Consider the following 12696-nt stretch of genomic DNA (forward strand, 5'->3'; position numbering starts at 1 on the left):
TAGGTCCAGTCGTGACCGACTCTGGGGTTGTGGCGCTCATCTCGCTTTGTTAGCCAAGGGAGCCGGTGTACAGCTTCCAGGTCATGTGGCCAGCATGACTAAGCCGCTTCTGGCGTACCAGAGCAGTGCACGGAAACGCCGTTTACCTTCCCGCCGGAGCGGTACCTATTTATCCACTTGCACTGTGTGCTTTTGAACTGCTAGGTTGGCAGGAGCAGGGACTGAGCAACGGGAGCTCACCCCGTCGCAGGGATTCGAACCGCCGACCTTCTGATTGGCAAGTCCTAGGCTCTGTGGTTTAACCCACAGCGCCACCCGCGTCCCCTACCCAAGAGGTTAGGACATCCCAAATACTGGAAGTTTGAAAAAAAATAGTTGAGGATAAACAATGATAGTTTGGCAAAAGAAAAAGAAACCATCCAGCACTATCCACTCTGCTTAAACAAGATTACATCTGTTTTAAGATTACCTTCTTTATGTAAAACATCATCATATTGTAGTAGGAAGCAAGTTCATCAGCGCCAGTCAGAATCTAGGCCACATGAACTACGGTAATTCTCTGAGGCCTGGTGGGTGCAGTGGAGAATTTTCTAGTGAAGAAATACAGCTAATGTTTTTCATGACCTTTTTCATTCAAGTGAAACACTTCATTTGGGGAAAAGTAATATGTTTAAAACCTCAGAAGACAAATTGGTTGTTAGTATAACCAAATAACTTCAGATGAATTGTCCAGGAAAAAGAGAGAGGAAATTAACATGTTAGAACAGAGCTTTCCAAACTGTGTGCCACAACATCTTAGTGTATCGGCTGCAGTGTGTAGGTGTGTCTGTGAATGTTTCCCATGCTGGAAAAGGGCTAGTTTAACCTGCTAGTGTAATTGAATTACTGTATCCTAAAAGCATGTCTAAAAAGTGTGTCACCAACATGAAAAGTTTGGAAAGCTCTGTGTTGGAATATGATAGGGGGGCAGGAAAGCCATTTTTGAAATTGAACTTTATTGCATTATTTGTGTATAGTAATTCACATGGTTTTAATCTCCCCATGCACAATATTCTAGCTAGGCATCTGTCTAATGAACAAATTCTTAAGAACTAAGGAGGAACAAGTTTATGATACACTAAAGGTAAAGGTAAAGGTACCCCTGCCCGAACGGGCCAGTCTTGACAGACTGTGGGGTTTGTGCGCCCATCTCACATTTATTGGCCGGGGGCCAGCGCTGTCCGGGGACACTTCCGGGTCACGTGGCCAGCGTGACATCACTGCTCTGGCGAGCCAGAGCCGCACACGGAACGCCGTTTACCTTCCCGCTGGTAAGCGGTACCTATTTATCTACTTGCACCCGGAGGTGCTTTCGAACTGCTAGGTGGGCAGGCGCTGGGACCGAACAGCGGGAGCGCGCCCCGCCGCGGGGATTCGAACCGCCGACCTTTCGATTGGCAAGCCCTAGGCGTTGAGGCTTTAGCCCACAGCGCCACCCGCGTCCCTATGATACACTAGGTATTGAAAATCTTACTATATATTGCTGAGAAGACAGCCATGTGATTTTTATATATCTAAAAGGGGGGGGGGGAATCCTATTCTTTGGTAATACTAGGATTCCACAAGAATGGAGTGCTAAAGGGTGTGTTCATTATATAAATCTCGGAACAGCTCGGCTCCAAGACTTATCGTACCTGCAAGTAAGGCACAGCTGTGACAGCAGCACAATATTACAAAACATTCCAAAATCTGTCACTCTTGACAGCTCTGCAAGGACAGACAAATCAGCTCAAATCTTTTACACTGGAGTGCTAGTCCTATATGCAATGCCACACATCAATATGATGCCAAGCAGCCATTCTAAGTGCAGCAAAAGGGCAAAATACATATGACATATTTCTTCTTCTTTTTTTAAAAAAAGGCTTGGATTCTGAAGTTTTGAAATTTAAAGCTTTCCATCGCATGCTGAAGCTTTAAAGAAGCATGGCTAAATACTCTTTCCAAAATTAGAAATGTTGTTAAGCTGCCAGCACCCATTGCAAATGCATGTTATCCCTACAGATATTTGTTCTGCAGTCTTTCAAAGCCTGGGAACATTTCAGACCTTTCAACATTCTAATGTGTGTCTAAGATTGGATAAAACCATCAAGTGCACACCTGTCCCTTGTTATCCTGGCCTCTCCCTCGTCTTCTCTGTGGTCAACATTTAGGCTGCAAGTGCTTCAAAGACATTGGCTTCTTACCCATCAGCACAAGAGGCCAGGTAAGTAAATCTGAGTAACAATCTGAAGTGCTTATGTTGGGCTCTCATGACAGATCAGCAATTCAGCTGGTATACTGCCCCCCCTTCAACTCTCAGGAAGTTTGCCTCTGCCTTGTCTGGGGAGACTGAGAAATTCATGGTGCTCTCCCAACATACCATTGGCTCCAAACATGTATCAGGACACACTTAGATCTGGTTTTCTCAGCTATCCAGGAGGATGGTGATCTGAAAGTGGAGGAGTCATTTCCTACTGAGGTTTAGTCTTTCAGTGGCTTTACATTTACAGGGTTGGGGAACCTATTAGAATGGCCCATCCCTGGAGGCTAATGGGTTTTGATGGATTCCTAAGAGCTCTTGGGGATTTTCCAGCTGGTATGGCTGAAACTCCTGTCCTGGGTGCAGTAATGGACTAAAATCAAGACTCAAGCAAGATGAAATGGAAGTGCTACTGGCAAGTGCTATAAACCTGTTCTGAAAGGAATGCAGTTCTCTTAAAGCACTGGGTATTCAGTCTGGACAAGCTTGCTTTATCCAGCATCTTCACTAGACTCTCAGGTGGCCTATGTGGGTTGAGGTGTTCTTTAGCTGATTTGTTAGTAGCAGCCATACCTGGAAGGACATAGAATGGCCACAAGTTACCCGGCAATATTGCAGTTTATTGCACATGAGGCTGTCTTTGAAAATGATCTGGAAACTGTAGCTGGTCCAAAATAGGAGTGCATTTTTATTAAACGGCACAGGACATTTCAATCACATTATGCCAGTGGTTTGTCAGCTGCAATGTGCACCTCTGCCCAGTTCAAGAGCTGGTCACCTGAAATATCACTTTCTCCCATATGTATCTTCCTGAACCTTACAATCCTCTTCAGAGGCCCTCCTCCAAGTGCCACCAACTCCCAGTGAAGTGAGGCAGATGGCTGCTAGGGAGAGAGCATTACTGGAGTTCAACTGGTAGTTTCTTCATGGTATTTTTTTAAAAAAAAAATGATTCAGGCCTTTAAAAACTAGGCTTGTGGTGTGTTACTTGTTTCTGTCTTTTTCTCAGTAGGAATGCAGCTGCTCTTCCTACTACACAGCCATGATTTGGTAGAATTTTTTTGTTCCCTTTCCAGATTTTGATGGTCTTGGAAGTGCTTTTCTTACCATAGATAGTAGGACACGTACGTTTCACTCCAGTATGAAGGTTATGTTTGGGACTTGTCAGTTTAGAAAAAAAGGAGATTAAAGGGAAACATGACATGCAGAAGTGGGGAGAGGTTTTTATTCTAATACAAGAACTCCAGGGTCACCCAGTGATGTTGAATGTTGGAAGATTGATGTCATACCAGGTCCCAGCCAGATTGCAGATAGCTCATTCTCCAGCAAAGATGCAGACTACCCCAGTCAGGAGACCATGGGGAACAGACAGAAACACTGAGCTCCAGCACGGATCCAGAAGATCACAGCATATAGGGAGAGATGGGATTAGGTGGGCCTCTGGAATTTTCTTACGTTCTTATTTTAACTTGATCTAGCAGTGCTTTTGAGATTTACAGAGAATATCGGACGTTATTCTTTTTACATCCTGCCTTTCCTAAGAACAGTGGAATTGTTGGTAGATGTGTTTTGCTTTTGCATAATCCCATCTCTTGCACCATAATTCTTCTCTAGCTGTTGTTGGTTTGTTTCTGTGTCGAGTGTTTGATAGTTATTTGTATGTTACTTCCCCACCACCACCACCACACATAGTCTGGTCCTGATTTAACTTGTGTCCAATACAGTATTTGTAGGTTGTGTATAGTATAGTATAGTATAGTATAGTATAGTATAGTATAGTATAGTATAGTATAGTATAGTATAGTAATCTACCTTGCTGTGTCTGTGTTCTTCGTTGTGTGTATTGCGGGTGCCTATGTCATGCACATTCACACACACACCCCTCGCATACACATCCAGGAAATATTATAATAAGCACAATCCACTGCAATGGTGTACTCTTACAGATTTCTATAAAATGTCATTCCCTCCATAAAAGATGAAGCAGGAGGGTGGCAAAGGTCATGGTGCCCCCAAGGCTGTTTCTGGGAAGGGAAACAGAGGCAACAGGATCCATTCCAACCCAATCTGCTGTAAGGCTACCTATCGCACACCCCTTATCTTTGTAAATTTGAAAGGCTTCATCTGCCCCCCAGAAGTGCCTAGTAGGCCTGCAAACATAATCTGTAGTTAATTTTCTCATTATAATCAATGTGGAGACATCCTAAACTTCAGAAGACTGCAGGACGACTCTGCCTCAGATATGAAGTGAAGCACTGGCAATTCTGAAGTGAATCTGCCCATGGTGGATCTCCTCTAAATTATAGGGTCTGTTGCTATCTATAGCATGGTGTGGGCTCTGTACTATCACTCTGCATTGCTTCATTTTTCATGTGGGGGATCCAGTTTTTCCAGTTGTGATCATGCTGGGCAGCATCCTCTTGGTGACGACACTGTGCTCCAGCCTTGTGGTCTCTGGCACCAGATGCATGCTTCCTCCATAGAAGGAACAAATTTTAAATCAGTGCCACAGCCTCTAAAAACTGATTAAGCTTAATGTCTAGTATGTTTAACATCGTTATAAAATCCCACTGGTTATAAATTACATTTCCTGCCAGAATACAGAACGTTATATTAGACATGAAAGACCTGCTGAGCACAAGTCAGTGGAATTTAAAAATCGTTCTGCCATTGAACAGGGCAACACATATTGATATTTTCAATATTAATAGTATACTTCAAACCAAGTTCACTGATTGGTGGTTAGAATTTAAAATCTGTCACCAGCAAAGAGTGATTGCTGGCAAATATGCATTGCTGAAGATGGAAAATGGCAGAAAAATATCCACTGATTTACTGAGCTATATTTTTCAGCTACATAGTTTATTTTCATAAAGGCACCTTGAAGTCTGAAATGTTCTCATACAGGGAACAAGCTTCTAAATGTTGTTTACTTCTAGGATGAAGAATATCAAACAGCCTTCACTTAAAAATTAATTTTATTCAGAGTGAAAGTCATACCATGTAACCAGATTAGAAAAGGGAAGTGTGATAGTTTAATACCACAAAATTCAAAAGAACTACATACTTTGTTTTGAGATGTTACTGCAATGTATTCCTTTTATTTATCAGTGTCTCGGAGGAAGAATATTACAATGTAAGGTTTTAAGTAGCTTTTACTTGACAGCAGAGGACAGAATTTACATACAAACACAGGCAGAAAAACAATTCATACATAACCTTTCAGTCATACCAAAAAGCCCATCATATCCATTACTGGGATTTTTTTCAGCTAAAATGTTTTAAAAGGGGGCTAACTTTTTTGTTGCTGCTTTTGCTTTGATGTGACCTGGTAAAATAAAATACCTTGCAAAAATCAGAACATCGAGTGGTTTCCAAAAGTAAATACTTTTTAAAAAATGGATTTGAGGTAGAAAGGTGGTCATGGCTTTCCTTTTCTGCAAAACATTTTTCCTTCTCAAAATATCTATACCAAAATATATTTCTTTCTAGATGAAAAATCCACATATTAACCTGCTTTTCTGTATCTTGCTTTTGGCAACACTTCCCCCCCCCCACGCTAAAAAAGAAATAATACTTTTCATTTAGATAGCACTTTGAGTCATGAGTATGTAACATATATTACCTAATTTGAGCCTCATAATATCTCTGGGCATAGCTGTTAGTATTAACAGCACCGCTTAAGAGATGGGAGAAGTGAGTGGTTACAGTGATGTTTTATTAGGAGAAGTAAACACCATGCCAGGAGTATTACTGCTCCTCCTATGGGATCATTATGGAGTCATTATTCTGTTATGCGTCCCCTTGCAGAAGGCAAGCAAACATTTGAGGCAGGATTCAACTGAGTCCCATCAGTGAAAGCCGCCCTGTGCAAGGCCTTCTGCTTCTCTCAGGAAATTGGCTTGCGGCGGGATCAGCAGAACCGCCAGAACAGTGCATGGGGGTAGGAGTTGTGGGGATCGTTCCATCTGGCAAACCAAAACACTTGCCCTCACTGAATGGTCACTTTTACGCAATGCTAAGTTCTTCCCTGCTTTTCTCCATCCCAAAAAATCAGAGTTGAATTTCTCCAGCGCTATTTGGATGCTCCAGAGATGTTCATTGCACATCTCACTGAGCAAATGATTTTTATTTTTGGTAATGAAAGCAGATACCCATGCAAATCCGAAAATGTACTAGTGAAGGAAAATGCCCAGCTACTTACTTGAAGTATGGCTGAACTTCCCCAGAGTTTTCTCTGCCTTTAACATGATGTTAAGGGAGCCATTTAAAATGTGTACAAGTTGATACTGATTGAAGTTATCCAGGGCAGACAGCCTTTCTGATATAAAGGCAGAACACTTTTACCATTAAACTAGTCAGAGCTCCTTCATTTATTAACACTACCAAAAAGGAGAATAAAATAATTTCAAGTCGATCTGAGCCATTGCACTGGGTGATTTACACAATAGGACTTCACAAAATTTGGCACATTTAGACCATAATGCCCCCCCCCCGCCCATAATAGAAACAATGTATATTCAGAATGATTTTATTAAGTCAAAATTCAGCTTAGCTCACATTTTAAAGTAAAAACAAAGCCTGGATGGAAAAGATCAGTCTGCATTCAGTTGGGAGAAAGAATCCATTAAAATGCCATTGTAGTGCCAACAGCTACTGCAGTTGAATGAGGTTAGCTGGGGCAAAATAGAGTCTCATGTGCTCATACACAGCCAGAAATGCTATTTGTCAAATACTAGGGGCTGTGAGGGTTATAGAAGCTGATATTTTGTCCATGTTTTGAAACTATTAGGCTAAGTATAAATAACCTGTGCAGAATGGTATGTGTTGGAAGAGAAGTTACTTGAAACAGTAAATGCAACAAGCCAAAAGGAATGTAAAAATGTAACTCTTTGCTCCAAACTCAGTATGCAGTTCACGTCAGCAATATCAAAAGAGAATGGATATAAACCCCCGCCCCTTTTCCTGATGCTGCATATTATATAAATCAGTGACATTTGTGTAACCATTTTGAAATACTCCGCGGTTTGTTAATTTACAGTTGCATAGAGAGGGAAAGAGGAGGGGAAAACACACACAATATTATATAAAACCACAACATCCTCATCTTTGGGTAGTTCAAGTGTTTTCCTATTTGAAGTAAGAACACACAGAGCTAACAGTATGTTACAAGGTCCCATGCAGCCGTATGATTATTGGCATCTGTAGAAAAGGAGTTGCATTTAATGTCAGGAAGAGTGGGCAGTCTTCAAAACAGAAAACTTCACATTGCCTGAAGTCAAAGGGGGAAAAGAGTAAGAAGAAATTATTATCTTACATACTGTTCTTAGGTAGCAACATCATTCAACATAAATATTTTGAATCAAGTTCGGAAAGAATGGCCATTTCTGCAACAGCAGAAGGTGCTGATGCACAGCTTGCAGAACTTGATGGGCCCAATGGAAACAACACCTAACCGTGGTTTGTTTTCCTTACCTCTATATGCAGTCCTCTTTAGCAGTATCTAAAAGGGTGGATTTACAACCTCCACCTTCTAGGCTTCACAAATATATCATGCCTCCCACAGACAAGACTTAGCTTGGCAAGTTAAACCAGTTTCACTGTATGTTTGTGGCCTTTTCCAGATTTAACAAACCATAGGTATCAGTAATGTCTGCAGTGGACAATGGTGATCAACCCTAGAGGGTCCTGTGAGCTCCTCATATTGCAAAACAAAGTGAAAGGGTTCAAACAAAATATTGTTGCTCTCTCTTGTTTAAACTAAAAACACACACAGGCACAAACCAAGATTGTGCAGCGAATTATGGCACACTTGCCATGGGATCCCAACAAAAAACCTACAACTTCCTGCAGTAAGCAAGTCCTGCCATGGTTTGTAACAGTTAGAAGCATATTGCCATCAATCATCACCAGACTGAATTTTGCAAACAAGTAGATGTGCACATTTGTTTTAAACTGCGTTCATAGTGAGGAATGAATTGTAAATGTGCGAGTTTACTTATCTAAACAGTGAAACAAAAACTGCTGAAAAATGCAGAGTTAATTACAAAGTTGCATGTAAGTTTATACTTCAGTTGTGGACACACAACTTTAAAAGTACTGAAATACATCATACCTGTGGTCTGCCGGCAAGATTTGCTGTAAATAAGAAAACAAAACGATTAGCTGCAATAAATGGAAAGTCAAGGATTAAGATGAAACTTTCACAAAAAATAGCCAGCTAGATAGCAATATATATTCTCCCCGCCCCTTTGATTCTGAGCATAACTACTATTTTATCATCTGCTGGCACATACCTTTCTGGTTTTGCATAGTCCTGTTAATTTAAATTCAAATTGTTTTAAATTATGGGTGATCTCCAGTATTAGCACTATTCTGAGTTGTGCAGTCCAGCCACTTCTGCTAAGAACAGCCTAGCCCTAGCATACTTGGCACCAAAAAGGAGCCTCCGGTTTCTTAGGCAGTTCAGCCACACCGCTTGCTCCCCTTTCTTTGTTTGGGGTTGTGATAGAGGGAGATGCTGCATATACAGAGTGGGTTTTCTTTTCTTTTCAGGGTGTCATGCGTGTAGCCTCTGTGAAAAAAGATGGGGAAGTGCTATATGTATGAATGGTGTTTTGTGTTCTGTTGTATGATACTATACATACATACGGTGAGTAAGGGGTGTGGTGTGTGGGTGGTCCATTGTAAAAAAGAGATTTGCAGTTCAGGAAGGTGTGTTTATGCTTATTCTGTATGTAGAAAGTTATCCATTTTACAGAAGAGAAAAACTCTGCCTTTATGTTCCCAGTCTGCAAAATGGACAGCTCATTTTTGTATACCAGCTTTCTGGGCAATAATCTGTTTGGGAATGTGACTTGCTTGAATTATTTGACCTGTGTGTGGTTTATTTTCTGCCTTCTCGTTGTGGTACAATTAGGGTGGATTGTGCTGTGATCTAGGGGGACCTAACAGCATGCAAAGAAGTAATACACAGATATTAGTCATGTGAGGGGTATGAGTGGAAAGTTTGAATTTGCCCAGGATAACAAAATATCTTGAGCAGGCCCTGGAAAAAATTATTCGTTTTTGAAGGTTTTTTACACTTTATAATTCATAGAAGAGAAAATAGTCAAATGCATACCATCTGCTGAACATAATGGGCCTTTGCCTCAGTGCTATGGACCAGTTAACATCATACAGCACAACACACTTCCAGCCCATTATATTTTTGATTGTAAGATTCAACTACATAAGGTCTTCCCTGAGGGACTCTGCTTCCATTAAGATTTTTTTGTGTGTTTTTTGGAAGCCACAGTTATCACAAGCTTTCTCCAAGGAACTGCAAGTCATTAATTTGAGAAACAGAAATTATATATTAAAAATAGCTGTCTGTTGTTAACTCTAATGTTTATCAGAAGGGAGGATCTGTCCTTAAGTCACCCTGCAAGAGTTTCTCATGGCACGTGGCACACATGCTGCAGTAGGAGAAACAGTATGCTGTTAAGCCAATTAGCAATACAATCAAGGTTTTTCTTTTTTCGGCAGTATTTCAGAACGGAATTACAATGCAGGGGGTTTAACAACCTCTCTCCACCAGCTGCCCATGTAGCTGCTCAGTGGAGCCTCTGTCAATATTCCCTGCCTATCCTCATTCAAACAGTTACCCCTTGCTTGAGTAATCCACAGACCGGTGTCCTAATGGGCTCACACTTTTGTGCCTGACCCAGTAGACTGTGGGGATATGTGCATTACAAACATTTACACAGTACATGGTTCCCACAAGAATCCTGGTTTGATTAGGGTACTTAGAAATAGAGATTCTGAGCCCTAGAGAACCAGTTTCCAGAGTCCCCCTGTAGCAAGAAGAACTCTTTAACCGGTTTAGACCAGCCTAGCTATATATTTTTACTTTGCTGTTGGATAACATCTATATGTATTTATGACTATTTACAACCCTGGGTTATTTGTTTAATTTTGAAAAAGAGAGTAGCAAACAATAAGAAACCAGCAAGTGTTGTTTGCAACTACTGAGCATGCATAGTCTTGATTTTTTGGGTTGTGTGTGTCAGCCCCTTTAGGGTTTTTGCTGTACTTCTGCAAACTGTGGGGTTCCTCTAAGCATCCAATATGTCTCTTATTAGAAACTGCTTCTGCCCACCCTATCTAGAGTCAATCTAGGCTGGGGAAAGACAGATGCATTGGGCAACTGGACATTTTTGGAAATTGCCTCAAGGGCTGGTGGTGACATGTCTGTAATAGGAGACAGAAATAGCTGCCAACACCACCTCTCATTCTTACCTTCCCAGTGCCCTAAATGAGGGACAGAAACCCATGCAGAGGGAGGCCAAGGCATCATCTGTGGGGAAATAGTTGGTATGGGTGCAGATGTCAGATAGCTCAGTCAGTAGAGCATAAGACTCTCAGGATCATGGGTTTGAGCCCCACATTGGGTAAAAGATTCCTGCATTTCAGGGGATTGTACCAGATGACATTTATGGTCCTTTCCAACTCTACAACTTTATGAAGACATAGATGGTCTGTTCTCACACACAAATTCTGAGACTACAAAGTCCAAATTCTCTGCCACCTGTGTCCGGGTGTTCCTTGTTGTCTATATCAAAACACACTTTTGTTTTCAATCTATCTATCTTGGGAACATCTCTTGAGAATCTGGATAAAGGGCAAGCATGTGAGCCTTTCCTAACTAGTTTGCTCTAAAGACCATCACAAAGAAAGCACAATAACATTGCGTGAATTTGACCCTTACCACAGTGGATAAAAGAGTTGTTTAATTGTTCACAATCAGCACATCCGCCTAATGACGTCAAATGGCTGTGCTTGTTTAGAAATAGATTCTCAAGTTCTGAATTAAGCTTAGAGGTCTGGGCAATTATCTTGAACTAACCCCAGACTCTAGAGATCAGTTCAAACTAGCTGGATTTTAATTTGCTTTCTATTTATGTGTGAAGTGTATCTTCCCAGACATAGTTTTTCACAAAGGAGGAAACTGTGCATGAGAGATAAAGGGAATATTTAATAGAGTTCAGTGGTGTCTGGACAACACAATATAATTTGATTTTATCTGAGTATTTTGCATGGGATTATGCACCATATAAGCCTTAGTTTTCATAGAACTCCACTGCGTTTACTTTTATGGTCATTTCAAAGGAAGCAATACAAAGTCGTTACTAAACTACAGAGCTGAATTTAGCTTCCAGTCCTAACAGGCAATCAAGATTGAAAATGATCATGACAAAAGTTAGCCACAATAATCTCTCTAGTAAGGGAAAAGTTGCACTATACTCTGTGAAGGACCAGAATAAATCCAAGCAAAACTGCATGGGTATTATCTATGATTTTCCAGTGAAAGGAGGCCTATAAATAAAGAGCATTATTATCTGTCTTTGTGGAGAGAGAATGAAAAATTAATAGGAAATGTAATCTCTCATTCCTAATAAGATATTTCTATGCTTCCATTTCTATGAAGTCTGGGACTCGTATATATAGCCCCATGGTCTCACAGCTTATATTGTCCCATGTGCATGATGGAACTACTCCATTGCTACTTGTCCATGTGGTTAAGTGTGTGTGGTGCTAAGAGTCAGGCATAGCACTACTGTCACCCATCAGAAACATAGTCCAAATTATAGTCACTCCCCAGCTTTGGGTTCATATGTTAATTAAAGCTCTGCATGGCTGCAGCAGCATGGCAAGGATATCTGCCTCCTCTTCTGTTGGAGAGAAATTGTGGAAACTGGCATCATAATTTATGTCATTTCTGCAATGGAGGGAGAAGCGTGCCATTCCTCCACCACATGAGGGCTCGACATAATTTATGAATCAGGGCAATGGATTATTCTGAATGCATTTAGCTACACAGGCAGCAATGACTGATCCAAGTGGATACTGCATATTTATCAAGACACCTTGTTTTCTTACAGCATCCTGCTATGGACATACTTTGTACCAGAGGACAGTCCTGGCCCAGTTCATAGTCTCCCAGATGCCTTGGACACTCGTCTCCTAGGTTAGTATTCCCCTTATCATGGGCTCATAGTTTTTGAGAAGGTTTTTTATTGTCAATTAGTACTTTTATTTTATTTTCATTTATTATTACATTTATATATCACCCTTCAAGGTGGTGTTATGTGGTTCTTTGCCTCCTCATTTCATCCTCACAACAACCCTGTGAAGTGGGTCAGACTGAGAGATAGGGACTGGCTCAGAGTCACTCAGCAAGCTTTATGGGGATTTGAACTGTGGTCTCCCAGGTCGTAGTCTGACACTCTAACCACTACTGGCTCTGTTCTGACTTGTTTACATCTGGTTTTTGTCAGCAGAAGGATATTGCAGTGCTGCCTGTTGCATTGTGTCACCCCATTTTGTCACTTCTTATTGGCTGTTCAAACAGCTACTTTGCTGGAAAGCTAATGAAA

The 12696-nt window shown here is 41.1% G+C and overlaps 1 protein-coding gene and 1 long non-coding RNA gene across 7 annotated transcripts in view; one reads left to right on the plus strand and one right to left on the minus strand.

Annotated features, from left to right (window-relative positions):
• Positions 1-12696, plus strand: part of LOC309528518 — a 61340-nt gene that overhangs the window by 20160 nt on the left and 28484 nt on the right. For all 3 annotated transcript variants that reach the window (XR_014217784.1, XR_014217785.1, XR_014217786.1), the window contains exon 2: positions 12202-12287. This is a non-coding gene — a long non-coding RNA (uncharacterized lncRNA). The remainder of the gene's footprint in view (positions 1-12201; positions 12288-12696) is intronic.
• Positions 5360-12696, minus strand: part of UTRN (utrophin) — a gene marked incomplete at its 3' end in the record, with an annotated part of 322774 nt that continues 315437 nt past the window's right edge. For all 4 annotated transcript variants that reach the window (XM_082215859.1, XM_082215861.1, XM_082215860.1 and 1 more), the window contains 2 exons: positions 8394-8416; positions 5360-7550 (listed from right to left, as the gene is read on the minus strand). In XM_082215859.1, coding sequence (XP_082071985.1) covers positions 7542-7550; positions 8394-8416 — 32 coding nt within the window. The remainder of the gene's footprint in view (positions 7551-8393; positions 8417-12696) is intronic.

The sequence above is a fragment of the Podarcis vaucheri genome (assembly GCF_965113315.1).
Source record: "Podarcis vaucheri genome assembly, chromosome: 3".
In the NCBI taxonomy this organism is placed as follows: Eukaryota; Metazoa; Chordata; class Lepidosauria; order Squamata; family Lacertidae; genus Podarcis; species Podarcis vaucheri.